Source organism: Bacillus rossius, chromosome 10 (assembly GCF_032445375.1).
Source record: "Bacillus rossius redtenbacheri isolate Brsri chromosome 10, Brsri_v3, whole genome shotgun sequence".
NCBI classification, from domain to species: Eukaryota; Metazoa; Arthropoda; class Insecta; order Phasmatodea; family Bacillidae; genus Bacillus; species Bacillus rossius.
In genome coordinates this window covers 22,311,097-22,334,435 of record NC_086337.1, presented here as the reverse complement: position 1 = coordinate 22,334,435, position 23,339 = coordinate 22,311,097, and the positions used below count along the sequence as shown (strand labels likewise).

The following is a 23,339-nucleotide window of genomic DNA, read 5'->3' as shown; positions in this document are numbered from 1 at the left end:
TTGACTGGAATTAACGACCACTAATTCAATCTTAAACTGGATATTCGTGGTAGTGTTACTCAACCATGTGTTCATTAGCTTACAGGTTAAGTTTATAATTCTTAAATTTTTCAATCATAAATCCACCTTAACTGTCAGTTTAACGAAGTTTTCAGCCAGTGACTGAATGCTTATTTTTTTGCACCTAGTTTCACAACCTCTGTGATTGAGCCAAGTTTTGTGGTCAGACACATATTAGTTCAGGAATTGCTTCAAAAGTAAAAAGCTTCCACCACAACAAAACCTTATTTTTAGGGCGAGATGCCAGAAATGTTTTCTTGTACAGTAATAATGTTGTATTGCTACATGAGTAACATCTAGGTGGACTAATTAAATAACAGGTTATGGCTTAAAAATATTAGGTGCATATTTCAGTAGCTTTGGGACTATGGTTGGCACTCACATTGTGGAGATATTATAGAGGACATCATTGGTCACAGTGTCTGTGTATGATAGAATTGTACTATCAATTTTAAGTTTAACAAAAGTGTGATAAATTAGTTTATTACTTCATGAAAGTTGTGATAAAAAAAATTATTTATTGTGTCTACAGAGGAGTGTCAGTTGTGTGTGGTTTTGTAGAGGAGCTTGATTTGTCTCTACATTTCCAGTTGCTCACAGCGCCTAAGACTAACTATGAAAACTAACGTGAATAAAAATTATAAATCCAGCACAAGCAAGGAATTTTCCCAGCATGCTTTAGCTGACCAACGTTTGTGATGTTATAATGCGGATAGAGTTATTTGTATTTTTGGGTTATCCTGTTCATTATACACATTGCAGTATTTTGTTTGTTTTGATACATGTCTCAGGTGCAGTTTTGTAAACCTTTACAATTTTATATACATTTGTCACTTTCATAATGCCTGGTAGGCTTGTATAAATATTTTTTTTTAGAAACATGTACTCTTATTGTACATGGTTTCTCATGCATTTGAATTTTTTTTCTTAGCTTTTGGATCTAGTGAGCATTTTTCATCTGTATAATTGCTTGTTAGAAAATATGTCGTAATTTTTTACTTTATTTATTGCTAGGAATTATGTGATGCACTTGCGAAGGTGTTAGTACGAGAATGCGTACATGTTGCAATGAACATATCTGTGTTGTCACACATTTCTAACAATACTTGTTGATTGTGGTCTGAGTATGTATTTTCTTGAATTTTGTGTTTTAGTTAACGTATTACAGTTGTGTAACATTATATGTAAAAAAAAAATAAAACAGTATTGATTGTAAGAACATCTTTTAATTTATTTCACTGTGCTGTATGTTTATAATAGTAGTCCATTAATTCATTAACAAGATATTGTGAAATTTCTAGCAAGAGAAACTTACATTGCAGTAAATTCATTACAAAAAACAGTTTTTCGAGTTTTTCACTTTAAAATGGACAGATGTTTGCAGTTCTAGATGAAAAATTTAATTTTACTTATTACTTTAGCCATGACCACGGTCACATCGATAGGTCTGGTAACTTTTATTCTTCGTCTGTTTAGTGGAGCTCACGGCGGCCTGCGAACTAATGGTGCTAGTAGTAGTTCAGCCCAGTCACAACATTATTTTTAGTGGGAGTTTTGTATAAAACTGGTCATTTTTTTTTAAACTCTGTTCCTTTTTAAATGTCAGTTAGAGTTCAGGATTATTAATTTATTCGAAGCTTTTTAGGGGTTCATTGCATAGAAATAACTTGTAACTTTGCTGCAATTATCAGTTAAAAGTTGGAGCGTTGAGAATGTGGATCCCAAAAAAACTGCAATCTCCCATAATAATGCATGTTTTAAATGTTGTGCATATTTAAATAATAAGTATTAATTTGCTATACATTTTAGTCTTCAAGTAAGTGTAATTTGTTCACATGTGATTGTTGAGACCCAGTAATTCCTTCTAATGTAAGTAAGTAGGAGCTTAATTTATTTTGTTATAACCTAAAGGCCAATGGATTATCATATTAAAATTAATATTTATATTCAAGAGCTTTGTTAACATCTTAGAAAATTTTTAGCCATTATAATTAGGTAATGGAATGTATTGTCTTCCTCCTTTGAATGAATGCTATTATTTCATTTTCAAGTTGCGCTTTGTGCCCAGAATGAGATTTTTGAATTTAAATTCATTTTGAGACATTTTCCACTTTCACATATGGTTGCTGCAAAATTTTCACCTATGTAATGCTTGTAAGGAAAGCTAACACTGTGATGAATTACTTTACAGATGGAGTTATATAAGAATAGAAACCAGGATTTATTACTAACATTAATGAACCCTAAAAAAGATTTCCATTTATTACTGTGTATGATGTTTAAAATTTTAGGTTTAGTAGAAACATGACGGTTTTGAGCTGTAACCTTCATTACAGCCAAGCGCAAAACAGGAGCAAGGCATTCTCTTTCACCACTTAAGCTTAACTGACAAATGCGGAAAAATTTTAAGTACTTGGTACGAATTAGGCTCTTAACCAAGCACCCAAACAAATGAAAACATACTAAACTGGAAACAAATATGGGTGTGTACTTATGTACGCACGAGAGAAGTTATACTTCTTTGGCATCATTAAAAAATAGTTTTTAATTGCATGCAAATAATTAATTACAATAAAATAATAAAAGGGCTGGAAAAAGATATTCAACACAGTCAATAAAGTTCAGTTTAAATTTGAAAAACTAAAGAAAAATAAAATTTAGAGAATAATAAATATATATGACCTAATTTGTACTAAATATTATAAGATTCTTAATTTTAAATTTTTATTATTGATTATTTAATATTTTAAAAGAAAATAAATAAATCTAATAATAAATCTAATAATAAATTCAAAAATTTAATTTAAGTTTATTCAATTTTTTTAATATTTATTATTTTCTTAATTTAATATTCACTTTTCATTTTTATCAAAAAGATTTCATTAAACTTGTTCATGTATTTTTATAAATATTTTATTTATTCAATTTAATAATAAGTATTAAAAATTAATATTTTAATTTGATGTTCGATTTTAATTTTTATCACAAATTTTTTACTAAATGTTTTATTAAATTTATTTCTTTGTTTTGTAAATATTAAATGACCAATAATAAATATTTAACATTAATAATTTAATAATATTTATTATTAATTGTATTAAATAATAGTATTTTAATTTATATCAATAAATAATACATACGGATAGTTAACCTCAATTATATTGGAGCACTTGAAAAAGTATATATGCACAATTTTTTTTAATAATATTTACAAATAGTAAATAATATTAATCAAAATATTCAAGTTAAAACACTACTGAATATAATTTATTAGCTCATATATATTTCACACTTGTATGAAACTAAAACACATGTTGTGAATGCAGAAACTAGAAACATGTGGATAAATATATGAAAACAGTGATCAGAGGCGACGAGCGTGCCAACATGCGCAACTAATAGAGGTTCTATTTCTATTTTGTTGGTAGCTTTTTTTCGAGACTTAATGAGCGGTTTAGCGGGCAGCTTCAACCTGTTAATTTTATGTTACAGTGATGCGCACATCTTAAAATTCCACTCATCATTTTTTCATAACGTGCCTAAAGAAGTATAACTTCAAAAAAAAATTCCAAAATTGAGACATATAAAAATTGCCCATTTAACATAATGTTAATAATGGGCTGAACTGCTATTAGCACTGTTAATTTGCAGGATCATTAACAAACCAGACTGAGCTTTTTCACTACTAGATTTTGTGTTTCAGTAGTGATTTGTAAAAAATTGCGGCAGTTATTGTGCCCACAAAATTGTTATATATGTTCAAATATTGCTTGAGCTGAATGGAATTAAAGGGTACAAATTCTGAATAGATGGTTTTAGGGTTTCCTTGGTAGAAAATATATTCTTAAATGCCTCTATAACAGAGCTCGCAGTTTTGTTTTTAAAAGGATATGATTTCTAACCAATGGGAAAACTTGTCTACTATGACCAGGAAATCCTTACCTGATGGTGAAAGTTGCTCCCACCGTAGTTGAGGTTTGCTACACAGCCGCTCCTTTTGTTTGGTTGGCTGACTTCTCTCACCACACATTCTGGACATTTTAACAAATATATCATTGTGATCATTAATCGCTGGCCAGTACAGGGCTTGATTGCCTGCATTTAACTCTGCCACAATGTCCTTCATGTAACAATTTAAGCATTTTCCCTCTTAATTTTACTGGAATTACTACTCTAACACACACTGCAGACATCTTTTAATAACACTATGCCATCTTGTACAAAGAAGTTGTCCCTATATTTTCAATAAATGTGAGCCTTTTCACTTTTCAGATGCCCGAGATACATGTTTATACCATCCGTGGTGGTGGTAACGTACTAGGGCCTGTATTACTGGATCCCCTTGTGTCGGAAATGCCAAGTCGTCCTTAGCATGATCACTGCACAGCATGCACCATTTCTAGCATGCTGGTATCATCAGAAACGGGGTATTTTAAGTAATTTCTGTGAAGCAAGCTTGCTACATGTATCTCTTTACTGGGCCTCTCCTCAGCGTAACATTGTATTTGCAAAGTTTAAGTCGCGGTCTTTAGAGCCTTTTGCATCAGTGGGACAAAAGGTTTGTGGTCTGCATATAACTTTACTTGGTAACCATTAACTAAATTATACAATTTTTTTTTATGTCTGTTCAACTGCTAGCATTTTCTTCTCGATTTCAGTTTAATTGACTTCACTTTTGGTCAGTTTGCATGATGCAAATGCGATTGGTCTATTGTTCTGCATTAAGCATAAATTTAACCCCATCTAAGAAGCATCAGCTTGAATGGGTACTGACTAGTCAAATTGTATGAGAGTTGCTGCTGTTGCAGTTTTACTTTTAAGGATTTGGAGGGCCTGTTCCACTCAGTTTTCATCTTTCATAACTCTTGAAGAGGTACTACCATAGTGGCAAAGTTGGGCATGTACATTCTTACGTGGCTAAACATCCCCGTAACTCTAGAGAGATCCTCTCCTTTACAGCCAACAGTGTTTGAACCCTTACTGGATCTGGTGGCTTTCCTGCAACTGAGAATATCTGGTCTACGTATATTACATTACTCTGCTTCTAATGGAGGATTTTTTCTTTGCATTTTGCATTATTCAAATGTGCTTGTTCAATCACTGCTCCACCAATGCTTTACAGTATCGCTGAAAGCTTCTATGTCATCAAAGTAAAACTGAAACGTTAGAGAGTTTACTAAAGATTGAGTCATTCTTTTCCTGAATATTCTCAGGAGCATTGGAAACACCAAATGGAAGGGTGCAAGAATATGTAAACACCATATAGTGTTGAAAAGCAGAATTGGTCGGTTGACAGTTCATCTAATTCACAAAAAAAGAAAGAAGCTATTAAATACACTGTAATTTATTACCCACACAATTCATCACTGATTTCACTTAAATTGGGAATTGGATAGGGTTTACACTTTTATTACTTTATTATCTCTGTAGAATCTAAACATAATCGCACCCAACTATTAGGCTTTATCACAACTTCAAATTTCTCATAAAACATTCTGGGATTACCTGGTCCAAACACAACTGCATCTGTTCATTTGGCTTTTCCACAACTACAAGATTGCTCATAAAACAGTCTGGGGTTAACTGTTCTGAAAACATCAGCAACCGACCATTTGTCTTTTCCAGAATTACAAGATTGCCCATAAAAGAATCTGGGGTTACCTGGTCAAAACTCAACCCCAGCTGAAAATTTGGCTTTTCCACAACCACAAGATTGATCACAAAACATTCTGGGGGTACCTGGTCCAAAAAAAAACCGCAATAGACAATTTTTCTTTTCTACGACTACATTCTGGAGTTACCTTGTCTTCTTTTTGCACTAATTTGGAGATTACAGCTGGTTTAAGACAGACTTCAACCTTTCATTTATTATTTTAGGCTTGTGCATGGCAGACCTGCTCTGCTCAAAGTTAGGCTCTGTCATAGTTGTACACCGACCTGGGTATTTACCCAATTCTTGAAAAACATCTTGTTATTTTCAACAAAGTTTCCCTAGCACCAGTATCATTAAATATTTGTGTTATACTGTCCAAGTGCTGAATGAGTTATAGTTCTACACAATCTTCATTCAGTTCATAGAATTGTACAAGTCTATTCGTCAACTGAAGTGGACAATTTATATTTTAATAATACATGGTTAACTAAACTTTGAATGTGTGGGTCATGGTGCAGCTTATATTCTAGTCAACATCATTCTTTTGGTCCATGAAAAAAAAAATGTTAAAGTTATTAATACATAATTTTTATATTAAAAATGTCTAAAAATTAGAGCTTATAATTTTACTACTTAAAATTTAAAAAAAAAATATTATCTAGGTAAAATAAAAAAAATAGAAATTATATCTTAGGAAATGACGAAGTGTGTCCTTAAGGTTTACGAGGACAGGAAAGGGCGCATTGTGCATGAATGACTAGAATATCAAAACTATAATAGAATCTGAACTACTTGAAAAAATTCGATTGGGGTTATTTTGTCGTCTAGATATTTTCATCACAAAGACTTGAATGTACAGAAATAGTCAATATAGTGTATAGTTAAAAAATAATTGCAAATAGTTTTTCTTAAAATAAGGGCTTCAAAACAAAAAAAAATTAACAAATATGAAATTAATTTATTGTAAAATTATACAAATCACATTAGAAAAACCTCTTAGAACAAAATATATTTAAATGATTTTCGTTTACATTTGCATAATAGAATGTTTTAATAAGTTAAAATTAGCTTAAAATTGTAAGGTTGTGTGCAGCAATGCATTTTGAGCCTGCCTCGCACATCTGTGCGCAATTTGAGTAGTGTTGTGTGCTGGGACGGAGAGGTGAGTGAGATGAGCCAGTGAGACGCGACAGGCAAGGGGTGGCTAGAGGGCGCATGCGGAACAAAGAAGCACTGTTCGGTGCACATGGACGTTGATTCTGGGCTGGTGATGGCAGGGGTAGCATTGCAAGACCCTCATGACAGCAGTCTTTCAGTTAATTAAATTTACTATTTTTTTTTTTGACATATTGGGGCGTACAAATAAAAAGTAGGGGACAATACAGCTCTTAAAATTAATCATGTTAGCTATTTAAAAATGAGGTGTTACTGTTTAAGAATGTCTCGTGATATCACACTGCACTCAGATCTCTTCTTCAAAAACTCAACAAGGGAAGTGTACACGTGAAATATAACCCGCCAAAAGCAGGAAACACTGTGCTGAAACGAAAGCAGACAGTAACAATAAACTCTGAACTACAAATGCTGGCAGTGCAGGAATGCGAATTGGCAGCCAAGTTCAACAAACACCCAAATCCACTTGAAACAATATGAATGCAAGCTTGATTGCAGAGTAGGCTGAATTAAAGAGTGCAGGATTATAGACCTATAATTGACTTATGAATAAGTAATTAAAAGTCAATTTATTGGTGTTCATTTATTAAACAATTCAACTCTTTTGGACATAGGTACAAAAAACTATTTTTATATTTATTTAACAATGTTACCCTTCATTGTGACATATATATTTTATTGTTTCAACACAAAGGCAGGTATAGTACAGGACAGAAGTTTTGCGAGCTGTCAGTGCGTGGGTGAAGACCGTAAGGTGTGAGCCAGACAATAAGGGAAGGTGTATCTCTTCATTTGTGTGGTATAAATTATTATAAAGATGTTTATTTTAAAAATAAAATGGCAATAGCCAGTAAAGACCTAAGAGAAATAATGAAAGGAAGTGCGCATAATAGTTTAAGATATGGCTTTATTTTGGGGGGATTATTAGCGTACTGGTCTGGTACTACTGTAGGTCGGTAATAAATTTGACTAACTTTGGCCCTACAATTAAAAATTGGCTGTATTTTATTCATAAAACATTTATTATGCACTTTTGCATAAAGCAGCAAAGCTTTTTTTTTTCCGGCTAATTGTTGCGCCATACTTGTTAGACGCCCAAAACATTGACTGAAGTGTAGTGTTTGCATTGTGGAAACAGTTTTAAATAACTCTTGTTTAATAAAGGGACTGTTTTTAACGATGGAGATTCCGAGTCATATGTACCGACCATCATCAAACGTTATCAAACACCATTTCGGCAATGCTTTGGGCGGAACAATATGTCATTGGCGTGGTTAAAAAGTGACTTCAACTACGTCACAGCATGCAGTCTCTGACAATTTCTAAGTCCATGGTTGGAACATTGGTTTCTAGACCAAATGTTTGCATAGAGGAAGTATGTAAAACCACAATGAAGATATGTATGGAAATATATTTTAAAATGAATAAATAATAACAATGGTGAGGTGGCTGAAACATAGTGTGCTGCATATAATGAAACAATGCACTAATCTCTGTTAGTGGAACTTATTAAAACTTGCTGACCAACAAAAATAAGTTTTCTATGTGGACAGATGTTTTATAATATATTCCTACAGCAGAATTTTTACAATGGTAAATGTTTTTAGAAATGGGGCCCGGCTCGCAATACTTCTAGTTCCCACTATACGAAAGTGTAAAACCTATACATAAAATTTTTTTTGTACAAATTAAATTGAAAAATTCTGAAATTACATTTACTTAAAAATAATTTTTCAGCTACAAAATGTGTAAAAAAATTCATGATCATCAGTACTATTAAATACATTTAGCAGTATGTGTAAATACGTAATACTATGCACCACAGAACTCATAAAATATCAGGACACTAACATCACAGAACAAATTAAAGTAGACCATCCATCATCCAAGCTTTATTCTGGTACAGTGTCAATACTGTGATCACACAAAGGCACTTAACACTTGTTAGGTACTGTTCCAATTGGTTTTGCACATGCAACACAGGCACTTCATTCAGCCTTGAAGTACGAATTGTTTAAAATGTTATCACAATGTAGGCAAAATATAATTATTTACATTTCGTACATTCAATACTCTTTAATTTTTATTTTCAAAAATATATTCTAATACAAAAGACATTTAGGCTATAATACAATATTTTATAATTTTAATTTTCAGGAGTTTTGCATCAAATACAAATCTCAGTACTAATAACTATATCACACAACTGATTATACATTTAATACTAGGTATGCAAAACCTACACTGTACCAATCTTCTATGACGTTGTACAAAACACAAATTTCACAAACACTCTACAGGCACATATTGTAGTATCATTTGGCGATATTACACAAAGCATACATTTTTGTTTAGACAGTACCTTCATCTTAGAAAATAATTTGAAACACTCATTTGGGTTTTATGTGAACCAGTATTAATATAGCTGTGAAACACACTACATATGTATATGTATTTAGGTACCGAATTGTCCTGAATACAAGTTGGCTCACTCATTAGTCAACCTGTTGCTTTTAAGTTAAAAATTTTTGAAACAGTAGATTTAAAAACATAGAAAAAAGTTTTACTTGCTTGCAAATAACCTAATGTACTTCCTGGGAACTTGCTGGTTACATAGTTACATATCTTTAAATATAGTTTATACACAAATTATTTTACAAGTTGCATCTCATCAATTTGTATATTACAAATATGTTATTTATGTAAAATTTAAGAAAATATACGACATTCAGGATAAAACAGACATGTATGTGTATATATAGTTTTTCTTGCAATTTTTGAAATGCTTGCTTATAAGTCAGACGTGCATTATTTAAAAATAAATTTAGGGACAATTTTTCATCTTACATTCAGGACAATACAGATACAGTAATTTTATTTAGCGTATATTTCGTACAAACAGCAATATTATATATTCTCTTTTACAACCGCGTATAAAGTTAAGTTACCTACACTACAAATGCCAAGACTTAACATTAACTCTTTATGAAAGAGTTGTGTGATTAATGTGAAATATGGAAATTGCCAATATAGCACTTTACTCTGTTTTTTATGTTTTTTTTTCTTTCATTTTTATGCTACTTTATATAAACATTTGCACACTGCAGACCAATTCTGGTCTTGAGGCAAAGGCACATTGTGTATGTAGGTCATTGATCATCAGAATGCATCACATGTTAAGACACCGTAGCTAATGCATAAATCATGCACAGTTTGATTATTGATTAAAGTTGGGTTCACGTTTGCCAACCACTATAGTGCACCTGTATTTTAGTATATTATGACACGAATAAACACACTATTAATAAAAAAATTTAAGCCCAAAAAATGACTTCAAACAACTGTATCAGTTTTATACATTCTGATGTCTCGTCCCCCTTCTTCACACTGTGCATTGAAACATGTTCTAACATTGAAGTCTCGCAACTGTGAATGCGAGGTAATGCGTGACACTGGCAGAGTCCAAATTCTGTACGCTTGTGTGCCAAATATTTTCTGTTCAGGTTGTTTTGATAGTATTGAGAAATATATTTTATGGAAGTTGGGAAACTTGTGAATCAACTGGACATTTTCACATGACTGTTGTTGACGTTGTACTAGTGAATCATAAAATAGTTACATAAACTGATGTGCCAGTGCTTTGCAGCTCCTTATAAACCTTTGTGACAGAAGCCACTATTATTTACAGCTATGCATCTCCCAGTAAGCTGTTTGTAATCAGCAGGTCAAGTGTTTAGCAATATTGTACTCATTTTCTTCAACATAAAATATAACTCTTTCCAATCTGTGACATTTATTTGAGGAAAAAAATGAGTCGATACTATCTATACAAAAAAACAAAAACTACTTATAAATAATTATTCCGTTATAGTACAAGTAAACTGCTAACTCTTATGTACAGCATTTACAATAAACTATTATTTGTATTATACACAGTATAAATTGTAAAAGATCTGACTGTCACTTCTAGAAATGTTCACAGTGACTTGTCATAATATAATTAATTTTATTTACACTGAATGGCCACAAGAGTTATAAAACCTAAATTTAAAAATTTGTTTATAAGATTTTGAGGACTCTTGGCCACACATTTACGCTTAAGACTGAATATTTTTAATGCATTGTAATAATTTTTCAGAGCATAACTTGCCTATGATCAGCAGCAAACTCATACTTGCAGCTTTTCAGAGTAAAAGGACCAGTGGAATGGAGTGCTATGCATTTTGTCACTTGAGACTTAAGAGAATTAGGTAGGTCAGTATACATTAGCTTCACCTTGACCTTATACTTAAAGTCAGAATTGAATCTGCTGAAACACACATATAACTCGAAACTCACAGAAAAAAAAAGGTACCTTCATATATTTTTGATGCTACACTAATACAATTTACTTCCAAAACTGTGTTATGGAAGGTTGAAAAAGCAAGTAGAATTATAATTCAAATTCAGATATGAACCTGAACTTTGTAACAGTTATTTTTACATAGTAGGCCTGTACTCTGTTACAACTACAGGAATGTGTCAGGAACTAATTATATTTAAAATGTAAATAATTAATAGTTTACAATCAGCACAACGTGTTAAAATTAAGTCTTGTGACAACTGTTTCAGTGCATCAACTTTTCAGTTTTGTAATCAGGGGCACAAGAATAATCATAGCACCTCGCACTGAAATAAGTTATGATGTCGAGATCACAATGTTTTTTATCGCAAAGGGAAAAACAGCGCAGCTCGTGGACATTTGAGGTTTCGACTTCGGCCGGACCAATCTAGTTCATCTTCAGCAAATTTCTTCACATGTCGCAATGTTGTTTCGACGCAGTGCTGCGAGACCTTTTCTAAACGCAGGGAAAACAAACCTAGTAAACTGCGACAGGCAGGAATTGCACTCATCCCTGATTCACACGACGACAGAACAGAGGTACGGGAATGGTAAAACGGCCTCACACGATCACGGTCAGCATCTCCCCGCCCGGGGCCGGCTGCAACGTCCTCTGCACGGGAGGCAGCACCCTCAGGTTGATGACGCGCTTGCCGAAGTCCTTGTGCGCGCCAGCGTCGTCGAAGGCAGCCGTGTTGTTCCTGACGTCGGGGCCGCGGGCCTTGTAGAGCAGGATCCGGGAGCGGCGGGGACTGGGCTCGGGGGCCGGGTCCGGCTCGGGCGTCATCTCCAGCGTCTCGGCCGAGGCGTCCGCCGGGAGCGGCCGCCCCACGCTGACGCGCGTCTCGGCCAGGCTCTCCACGGACGTGGTCGCCGACTTGGCGGGCGCCTCGTCCTTGAGGGGGTTGGCCACGTAGCGCCGCAGGTTCTCCTCGTTCTGCAGGTTGTTGGACTTCTCGTCGTCGCAGCGGGGCCCCCCGCCGCCCCCGGGCGCCTCGCCCCTGCGCCACGTGCTGTGCCAGTAGTACAGCCCGCACAGCAGCAGGCAGGCCGCGATCATCAGCACGATGCAGATGAGAGCGATCATGTACCCGTTCCCTGCGCGCAGCACACAACGTCTCCACTCGGTGGGTGTGCTGGCGGAACACCCACATACTACCACTTAACTCTGTCAGTGTGGAAACTGTGCGCTTTATGTACGTACTGTGTGGCATTTAAAGAGAATAGCTAAAATATTACTGTTTAGTATCCATGGAATTGTACCGTTCATTAATTATAAATATTTTTGTGAATTTTTAGAGATTGTTTAAGATGTAATAAAGTACCAAATGATGCCTAGAAATTTAACCTATATGTGGTACTTAGTTTTAAAAGCAAAAAATGTTTGAAGTAATAATGTGAGCATTCATGGATTTTAATTCCCTAATAACAGACTAAACAATTCATTCTATTTTATAGATCTTAGATGAAATGGTAAAGCCTCAAATCATACCAAATGTAGTAAAGTAATACTCTAACACATATACAAATTGAGTGCAATGTATCTAAATATTTTTCTCCATTTAGTAGCTACTTATTAAAAAAAATACATACATACATTTAAAAAATTAAGCAGTAACTAGAAAACAATTTTTGTAATATTGTTAGGTTACAGCTTTCAGCCATGGTATTTGGCAATTGAATGACCAAATTGTTTGTAATCTTTTCATATTATATAAAATAAAACTTTTTTTTTCTTCTATGAGCATGCTACCGAACAAAACACTGTTTGAAACTGCCCAGCTTCAAGTTGCAGTGATGATCGCAGTTTCAAATACTTGCCTTGCTTCTGTCCACTGACGAGGGCTGTCTCCACCTTCACTTCCACGATCGAGGTGAGAGCGGACAGATTGGTCTGCTTGCGGCTGATGAACTCCCCCAGAACTCGAATGCCTTCTGTCACGGCATGGTCATCCTCTGACCCGGCAGATGGCGAAAGTGTGGACTGCAGACAATTACAGCCATATGTGTTTGACTGGTTACTGCTCTACAGTGAAACCTATCTTCAAACAATTTATTAATTTTTAGTACATATTTACAGATACCTAAAATATGCTTAACATTCAGTAACTTTCAGTATAAAGTATCAACGCTGTTAGTTTTTTTTCAGTGCGTTGTGATAAGATTTCACTGTAAATAGTAATAGTACTGTAAGGTTATTTTGAGGTGAAATGCATTGTCAAATGTATAATCAAAAAAGAACACATGACTGAGAAGTAACTTCACTGAACTGTTGAAATAGTAAATGGGTAAAATTAACATAAAATTTACTGTAAAAGATAAAACTACTACAGTGTTTCGTAAGTGTCTAAAGATAAGCGTGACCATTTAGAAGCAAATATACTACAAATGAACCACATACACACATACACACAACTCATGCCTGTTTACAGGGTGGCTATGTTAGACATCAGTATTGCATGCCTCCTTTACTTACCAGAGCTTAGGCTAAGAATGAGAGCTGACAGAAGCTACATTAAAGAATTGACATTGATGACGTCTGATAACTGACTGTGTGTCAGATCACTTGCCTCCAGCCAAGGGTATCCAGGTTCGTCTCCTTGGGGTCAAACCCCGATTTATCGCAAGTGGGGAACGAGGCAGATATTGCAATGAGCTGGTGAGCGTTTGTGGGTTACCACTGTTTCCTCCTAACCTTTCATACCATCAGTGATTCAAACTCATATCATCATCTTTCATTGCTAGGGACAAGATTACGTATATGGTAGATTGCGATTAAACCGAAATAACACTGAAGAGGATGCCAATATACCATTTAACATTGAAATGCAAGTTAAGTCACCATGAAGTACTAAAATGCAACTGAAATTAATAAATTAAAAATAATTTTTATTAAAAAACTAACTTAAATCACAAACATGAACTGTTTAATATTGTTCTTAATTAAATGAATGTAATTTATTTAGCATGAAGTTTGTACTGAAATGTATGTAGTGTACTTTTTTTTGATCTCGTTAATTGTAACTACTAATTTTTTTTACGATTTGTTGTTGGTACAAATTTTTTTAAAACACACAAATACTTTTTTTAATTTATTTTCATTTCACGTACTTATAGCAAGTTATTATTACATATTGTAAAAGTGCATCATTAAATTTAAGTTAAAAATGACACTCTTTTGGCGGGAAAAAGGTATCGTATAAATTTGTCATATTTGTTGAATAATAAGCTACCTATCTTTATTAATAAATAGATTAAAAAAAAAGTAAAATGAAAATAACAACAGGAAATGTCCCATTTAAAAAACGAAATTGGGTTTGTCTGTACTGATTGCTGGAACGGCGACGGCGGCGCGACTCACCATGGTGACCTCGACGGTGTCGTTGGAGCCCTGCTTGAGGTCGCACAGCAGCACCAGCCGGCTGCGGGCGCCGGCGCTGGCCTGGCGAGCGGCCGCCAGCCGGCGCAGCTGCAGGCACAGCCCCTCGGTGCTGAGCCCGCGCGCCAGCCGGGACCGGTCCAGCAGCAGCGTGAGGCGCGCGCACGCGTCGCTCAGCGCCGCCTGGTTGGGCCAGCAGGAGGGCGGGGCGGGCAGCAGGGGCGGGCCCACGCGCTTGCCGCTTTGCAGGTCGCGGCACTCGCCCCAGGGCGCGCACGGCGGGGCCAGGCACGCCTCCCCCGGCGACGGCACGCACACCTGCAGCACCCGCGCACGCCCCCACTTCAGCTCCAGCGTCCCGCGCGTCGCAACCGACACATCACATAGTGTCTTCAACTGTGACTTCTAGCACCCCCGCGCATCGCAACCGATACATCGCATAGTGTCTCCAACTGTGACTTCTAGCATCCCCGTACGTCGCAACCGACACATCGCATAATGTCTCCAACTGTGACTTCTCGATCTTAAAACAGTGCAATCTAATTACAATGCACAGTACCTGCAAAACCAGGGGCGTAGCCAGGGGGGAGGGTTTTAGGTGTTAAACCCCCCCCCCCCCTCCTTAGCACCAAATCTTTAATTAATTTCTTATTCATCACTCAAACAAATTTCATATTAAAATTAATAAAATTTTTACCATTACAATATTTAAATTTAAGTACCCAAAACTGCCAACATAGCACTATTTTACACCTTAAAATCCAAATTTTCCCGGTGGAGGACCCCTCCGACCCCCCGCTTTATTACGGGGGGGGGGGGGTGCATGCTTCTTAACACCCCTCATACACAAATCCTGGCTACGCCACTGTGCAAAACACCACAGTTTTGGAAATTAATGATGAAAGTATCCGACTTCCAAAACACGGTGGCGTACGTCAAGAATTTTGTAGATTTGAGTTTTCCATACATACCAAATAATAATTTGTATTACACCGATACATAAAAACATATTGTAGGAATCTTAACAAATATTCATAAAAGTGAGAAATCCTTCTAAGCGTGGTTGGTACTTTGCAATGAGGTTTATACTGTTTCTCACATGGGGATGCATTAAAAATCTTTAGGCAATACTCAAAGAGTGCATGGTTACATTTATTAGCCTTACGAGTAATAATAACTCGTGGCTTAGCTCGAACAATCTCGAGGTATGGTATTGCTGATATTTTATCGCTGCAAGCATGTGCTTAATTTCAAACATTTGTACTATAGATTTAGACGCAAATTGTCAAGTGTATAAAAGAATTTATGCACATGTTCAAAGAATTATATTTTATAAAATGGTAATGCTTAATTAAGACTTTTTAATTTTTAGCTATAAATTAAGTATTTAATTTTATTTCCCGTTTTAGTATGTTCAAGAATATATATTTTATTTTGACAAAATCACACATTTTCATTTAAAGAAATAGCCAATTTAACAAAATTGAGAAACACGCACATGTTTAATTTTAATTATGATTATGCCAGCTTTTACACTTAAACCTTCATTTGTTTTGGTTATAGCTATGTAAGATTCTGTAACATTCTTGAACATTCTGAAACCTTCTGGAAGATCCTGTAGCATTCTCAAACATTCTCCAACATCGTCGGACATTCTAGAATATTCAGGAACATTCTGGATGGTCTCGGCTACTTCGGCACTCAATTCCCAGCTGCTTCGCCGACCTCACGTAAGAAGTCCATTGGTGCGATGCCCTGAACCCAACCCCTGTAGTTCCAATCCGAAACCTTCTTCATGGATGGGGGAAGGAGGGCTACCATGCCATATAATCTCCGTGGAGCTTCCGGGGTGGGTTGCGGAGTTATTGTGGCACACACGGATAAACCACGCTTACATTTACTATATATTTTGATTTCCCCCCCTCCATTAACAGTGGCAGCGATGTTGGGTGAGTCTTCACGCTTGAATAAAACGTTTCCTCCTATCTTTTAGCGACTGGGAGTTATAAAGTGATAATTATCATGGAGACGAATCGCATTGCAACACAAAGGAAGGGTGTACATAACCTACATCCTCCACCTGTGCTGGATTTTGCCATACCAGCCTCGTGGGATGCTTGGAAAAAAGGATTTACGTGGAATGTATCTGTTGCCTGACAAGAGCAGATAGACATTCTTCTAAATAACATGAGTGATCGCACAGAGCAAGTTTCTTTTGTCCCCTCATTCTACATTCCTCCTAACTTCCGAAACTACGTGTAAGATGGAATAGACTGAGAAGTCTTTGTAAATGTTCGAAGCCTATCTCTGACTTACTTAGAAGGGAGCCTAAATGCCTTGTTTTGCAACTGAGCCTTTCTCTAGACAATAGCCCCTCCCGGGAAGTCTTTCTGGAGCCGCCTCTGCTTCCAATGAGACACGAGTCATGGAACTTCTTTTCTCGACTTGCTGCCAACTTGACAGGAACTAAACCTGCCGAATTACGTGCACTCACTGGCAGTTACAATCCAAAAGTGTTCAGGAAAGCAGGCCCGTTCCAGACGGAAAGGGGGCAAAATCCCCTGGGTCTGGATACAAGTGGTGCCCCATGGTTTCAAAATTATTTTAATGCACGAGTTTGCCATGACAGTAATATGAAATTACAAGTCTTTTGCTTGTAGAATTTATTTAAAACCTAAAAAAGTTACGTATAAATTTACAGTTACAGCCGCTATATATTAACTGTGGGGTTTGAAAAAACTTCCACTAAGTAATGGGGTGGAGGCCCTACAAAATTATTTTCATTGACAATCCTGCAGGTAAGCACTGTTAAGTGGAGGACACAGAAAATTTTCTTTTTGCGGTGGGGGGAAGAAGAAATAAAAAAAAATTGAAAAAAAAATTTTAATTTGAACACATGGATTAAAAAAAATTTACATTACTGACACATGTGCTTACAGAAGTAGCCATAGGCGAAGTGGATTATCGCAAGGTAAGTGTCGTTTCTTAACTTCGTAACTTCGAGAGGGTGGGGAGGGGGATGTTTACCTGGCTGGGGAGGCAGGTGGTGGGGTCCACGGTGAGGTTGGGGTGCCCCAGGCAGTTGCCCAGGCCGCACCACACGCGCGTGCACCGGGCCACCGAGTCGCGGCACACGCACGTGTTGCAGCCGTGCTGCCAGGTGGCGTTGCCCGCGAAGTACTGGCCCCTCCAGAGACACGAGCCGCGGGTGAACGCCATGTCCTCCACTGCCGCAGACACACGCGTCGTTCACGTCACCGCCTCATCCGTCGGCAACACCGATGCAGTGTGGGTTCCCCGGCCGTATCCAATTATAACGAATTGAGTCGGAAAACTAATACATCAAACCAATTCACTCGAAAACTATATAAATGAAATGATTTCTACCCAATTGGACTTATTTAAGTAAAATGAAATAAAAAAAAAGATCAAAAACCACCAAAAGAACCCCATTTATAACCAAATAAGTGTACTTTAACATAAAAGAATTTCAATGCTGAAATGCATGAATTGTAACGAAATAAATCATTGGAAAGGACTCAAATCCGTGGAAATGTTATCTACTCGAACATTTTTATGTGAATTAACCGAAATAATCATAAACGACAAATAAGTACTCTGAGATCACTAACCTCTTTAAGAAATCTAAATTTACGTTTTGATTGTTATTTTTAAATCTTAGATATTTTTATGAGTAATTTTTCTTTATAATCGAGTCTTAAAATATTGTCACACAATTCGAGGGATAGTAAACCTTTAGAACTCCAAGGTTTGCACACAGAAATATTAGTAATAATTTTGCTCGAGAAAATGATAAGGATACAATATTTTGGGTTTTAATTATTTTTTTAAAATAATTTTTATTAAGACAGTTGTTTGATGGTTTCGTTTAAACAAGTCATATATATGAACGTTATTAAAAAAATTTATTACTCATGTGAAGTTTGTACGAAAGATATGCTCACAGTAAGACGCGTGCAAACCAGAATTAAATATAGACTACCTGGAAATACAAGTTCTGCCGCATGTCCGGCTATAATGGAAAGGAAATACATCATAGAATCCCACTGTGGATTACAATAATCCTCCTAGAAAATTCTCTGTAACGTTAAGTAGCTGAGTTGCTGTAATTTTCTTATGAATTTGCTTATTAGTTTTTAAACCCTGGAAGGGAGGGTCTGGACCTCACGGAAATCTCCCCTGGCTACGTCCTGGGTTCACGCCACTCAGCAACTTACAGAAACAATATAAAACTAGTGAGTGGTTTTCAAACCAAAATGGCATGAAATCGGAGAACATTGCGAAATATGGATAAAAATGCATAAAATATTCATAAAACTGCATAAATATGCACAAAAAGAGTGATGCAGAAATGATCACAGCCACCAATGACTAAAATAGTTAGGTGCTTAGTACAAAATCTTTACTTAGACCCAGTTTGGCATGTCTAACAGCAAGAATACAGTTACCGGTAAAAAACATTAAAATTCTCACAAAAAGACCTTTTTGTATTATACGGTTTCCACTGTACAGTAATATTTTTGTTTTTGTTTAAATTTCTATATATTTTTTTGTTTTCTAACAACAAATTTGCTCTGTTTTAATACAACCCTTATTTTATAATTTATTGTAATCTACAAATATGTCAATAATGGCAGTCTAAAATTACATTTTACACTGAAAGATAATTTTTTTTTTAGAAGAACTAAGGACCATAAAAAGTGTCAGAATCGATGGCATTCATAGTATAATCGACGGCATAAACAAAAGTAAATACAGTACTCGTACTTTTACCCAAACATGCTGTGAGTACAGCCATAGTGTAGCCTAAATGTACCATGTGAACAAGTTTAGGATTAAAATATTTGGTGATTTAGGTTAAAGAACGACAGAACTGAAATACTTTATTAGCTTGACAAAATTATCTGCAGCATGTCTCTTTTGTCTAGAAAAAAAAATAGTTTGTTCATTTTCATTTATATAATTAAGTGCTTTTAGTTGAAATTCATATATTATATTAGGTATATTATATTTTGCAACTACAAATCACTATTCACTAAACTTTTGTAGAAATGTTACTTTAATAAGCACAAATAACAGTACCCTCATTTGTGCTTGGAACAAAATCATATTTATAATGCTCATTGCTTTATTTATGGTAAAAACTGTCCTGCCTTTTTAGATACATGTTATTATTTAATGTACATTGAACTAAAGCCCGCCGCACACGGTACAATATTCCTTACGATATTGTAAGCTAGGAGTCGTACTGGCTCTACTACTAGTTTCTTCACTCGAATTCCAACTGGATACTACCTAGTAGCTGTACGAGCTGGGCTACTGGTTTTGCGTAATAGACTGCGTCCTATTTTCGTTGCTTGGTGTGTTCCAATACTTAAGGAGTGGCCAATCAGAACTCACGAAAACAGCACGAGGGGTTGCTTACACTTTTAAGTGCGCATGTCGTGATAAACATGGACGGAAAGAAGTGGAATAGTGACCAACTCCTCGCTTTAATAAATGCATACAAAGAAAGAAGAGCCTTGTTTGTATGCAGTAAAAAAATGTGAATTATCACAATGAAAATTTGTTGTGGAGGATATTCTCTTAACAAAACTAGTAAGGCAGCTAGAATCATGTGTAGCAGAAACTTTTAGCGCACCTAGTGTTTCAGCTTGTAGCCTACACAGTACAGAAACCAGTAAGCATTCTAGTAAGCAAACTTAAACGGTTATTCCGGTTTAAACAGTCGCGCCGCTGTGACATCAGGTGGGCTCAAGTGACACGGTGGTTGGTAGTCGCGCATGCGCAAGGTGATGGCAGAGCCACTAGCGGTGGTGAGCGGCGAGGACTGTGAAGGGGCCAGAGGAGCGATGAAGTGGGCAGGCGGTAGACGTTACGCGACGTGCTGGAAGTCTCGGCGAGCACGCAGAGAAGTGCTAAGAGACTTGGAGGGGACAGCAATCGAGGGTCCCTCGGGCAGCAGAAACGTAACCGTTCGACAAGGAAGCCTGCAAAGGGGTGATCGGCTCTTCAGTGACCCGGCTATGAATATTGTAGCAGAACGAGTTGCTGCCGATTGGGCTGCGCTGGCGCCGTCCATCCCTGGTGGTGGTCAGATTGGGGTGACCAAGAGGATGACGTCTCCATCAGCTGCAACGGCCGCAACGTTACTGTTCCGCAACGCTTCGCACGAAAACTAAACGGACGCGTCGGACAATAAGGTGGGAGAAAACTATGTAATATACATTTAAGACGCATCATTTCCCAGAGGCTTTTCAAAAGAGTAAAATATTGTTAACTTGTTGTACCAGTGTAATCGCGTACTATCAGTTCCATCAACGTAACTATAATAAAATTCTGGAGGATAAAAAAATTAATTTTTTTATTAAGTCATTATGTTCACCTAGGGGGCTTAAAACTACTAGAAAATATTGTACCGTGTGCGGTGGGCTTAATCCAGGTGCCACGGAGGCGGGAACAGGAAGGAGGGTCTCACCTCCCTCGCAGCGCTGGCCGGTGCGGCCCGGCGGGCAGACGCACCGGAACGCGCCGATGCCGTCGACGCAGGTGCTGCCGAAGCCGCACGGGCCCGACGCGCACTCGTTGACGTTGATGCGGCAGTCGGGCCCGGCGAAGCCCGGGGCGCACTCGCACCGGAACCAGTTGACGCCGTCGACGCAGCGGCCGCCGTTGAAGCAGGGCGGGGGGCTGCAGTCGTTGGTGTCGTGCTCACAGCGCTGGCCCTCAAAGCCCTCCTTGCAGATGCACGAGTAGAGGTCGCCCGTGTTGACGCACGTCGCCCCGTTCTGGCAGGGGTTGGACTTGCAGGCGTGGGTCTTGCCTGGAGCACATTCCAGCTCAAACACTGTCCCAGCACAGCTGCACCTTTATGACTGATTTAGTGATTTGTGTCATTTACATTTGAAACAATATTTACAAAATATATGTGTGTGCTTCATTTATAAAAGATATATTTGTACTATTTGTGTGAATAAATAACCCTTTCGGAAATATGAATTTAAATTTTAATTACATAATTTTTTTCTTCTAAACTTTAGAAAGTGTACTTATCTCATGACCTTCCCTCTCCCTTCTGCCCACGTTCAATTTGGCAGCAATCTTTTGTCCGGGGACATAGGCATGCAGGGAGGGGGGGGGGGGGGGGTGGGGGTGGAAAAGCCTCCCAAATCCCAAAATATCTGTCATTCCCACCACAAAAGGAAATAATTTTAAAGCCAATGTTATATATATCCTCCACAAAACCCTCCTCCCCCCAAATGAAATTAAAAATACACTCCTGCATTTGTCCAACCAAAATATGTGTCTCTTTGTTTCTCTTAGAGTAGATCACTAAATAGCGCTCCTGTCGTGTCTCCTGTGGTGTAATGCCTGTCATACCAGCCCCTGCTGCGAGACACGCCACTCACCCGGCCCACACACGTCAAGTGTGAACCCCAGTGCCTATATACCCATATACCCAGTGTTATTTTTGTAATCACACCTTATAACTTGTCGACCAAACAATTCAGTAATCACCAAACCAAATTAACATCAACCCAGTAATGCCCATAAGCATTCAGTAAAATACAGCCTATGAACCTAGTAAACCACATTGGGACTGACGACCCATGAGCAGCATGAATTCAGTTGGACGAACAAGCTAACCTGCCATCCTCCCGGACAATCAACCCTTAATTCAGCTGTAACACTGATGAGGCCCACCCCAGGTTTCTAGCCTGATACAGCGGGTGATAGTGTTTGGTGCCCCTGCGTGTGGCAAAAATCAGCTTAAACTAAGCAGTTTTTCACAAAAACCTGAACAACGAATAAAAACGTTTTTCACAAAACTGCCATTTTGTGGGGGGAAGATCTGTTAGGGTCAGATAATAGAGGACCCTCCTGTGAGCAACAATCCAATGAAGCGAGTGACGTGGCCGTGGAACGTCACGGCTCAGCCTCCTTCTTCCACCCGCGCAAGACTTTCTCTTTTGCTCTCTCCTCTGCGGAACGGTCCACAAACCTCTTCTTCATTTGCGCGCGCGTTACTACGTCACCACCCCCGTACTACCAGCAGCCCCACCAATGGCGCCTGCAATGTCAGCGGAGCGACCATGCATGCCCCGCCCACACCTGCGATCACTAGCGAGATGCCACCACTGCCGAGTGTCCGCACTGTTTTTTTTTTACCCAGAAACATGCAACTGCAAACAGCCAGGTGGAGACCACAAAGGAAAACTTAAGAACTTGAGTGGTGTTCGGCAAACAAGATTGGTTCGCTTGCTGTTCGCTCTGCGGGCAACACCCCCGCTCAGTAACCAACAAGATGCCATCAATGTTGCTGATGGAATGGTCATTACGAACAAAATTGTAATAGATTCACCCAAAGGCTTGTGAGGATTGTCAACTTTGAACATCCATGAAACAGCGATATTGGAGATACAGTGCTCTTCAGGAACCACAGTGGGGATAAAAAAATGGCTGTTGGGAGTGGACAAAGCGAAGGAAGATCCCTTGACATATGAAGTGTCTAGTAGTAGTGAATAATCATGTAGGCAGCATACTGATAAGTTACTCCGAAGAGCATGGTCACAAGGCTCAAATATAGAGGCTTTAAGCATCGCAGTCAATTCAGCTGGCCAGACGGTGACTCAACATAAGGCTTTGTCACACATAGTTAGTATATTTTTTTC

General features: G+C 37.5%; 1 protein-coding gene across 1 annotated transcript in view; it reads right to left on the bottom strand.

Annotated features, from left to right (window-relative positions):
- Positions 1–7,454: 7,454 nt before the first annotated feature.
- LOC134535835 (protein jagged-1b) overlaps positions 7,455–23,339 on the bottom strand; it is a 356,686-nt gene continuing 340,801 nt past the window's right edge. Inside the window, exons 15-19 of the mRNA XM_063375156.1 lie at positions 21,146–21,490; positions 17,674–17,873; positions 14,629–14,964; positions 13,089–13,251; positions 7,455–12,365 (exon numbers count right to left, since the gene is read on the bottom strand). Of these exons, the coding sequence (XP_063231226.1) occupies positions 11,830–12,365; positions 13,089–13,251; positions 14,629–14,964; positions 17,674–17,873; positions 21,146–21,490 (1,580 nt within the window). The 3' untranslated portion in view covers positions 7,455–11,829. The remainder of the gene's footprint in view (positions 12,366–13,088; positions 13,252–14,628; positions 14,965–17,673; positions 17,874–21,145; positions 21,491–23,339) is intronic.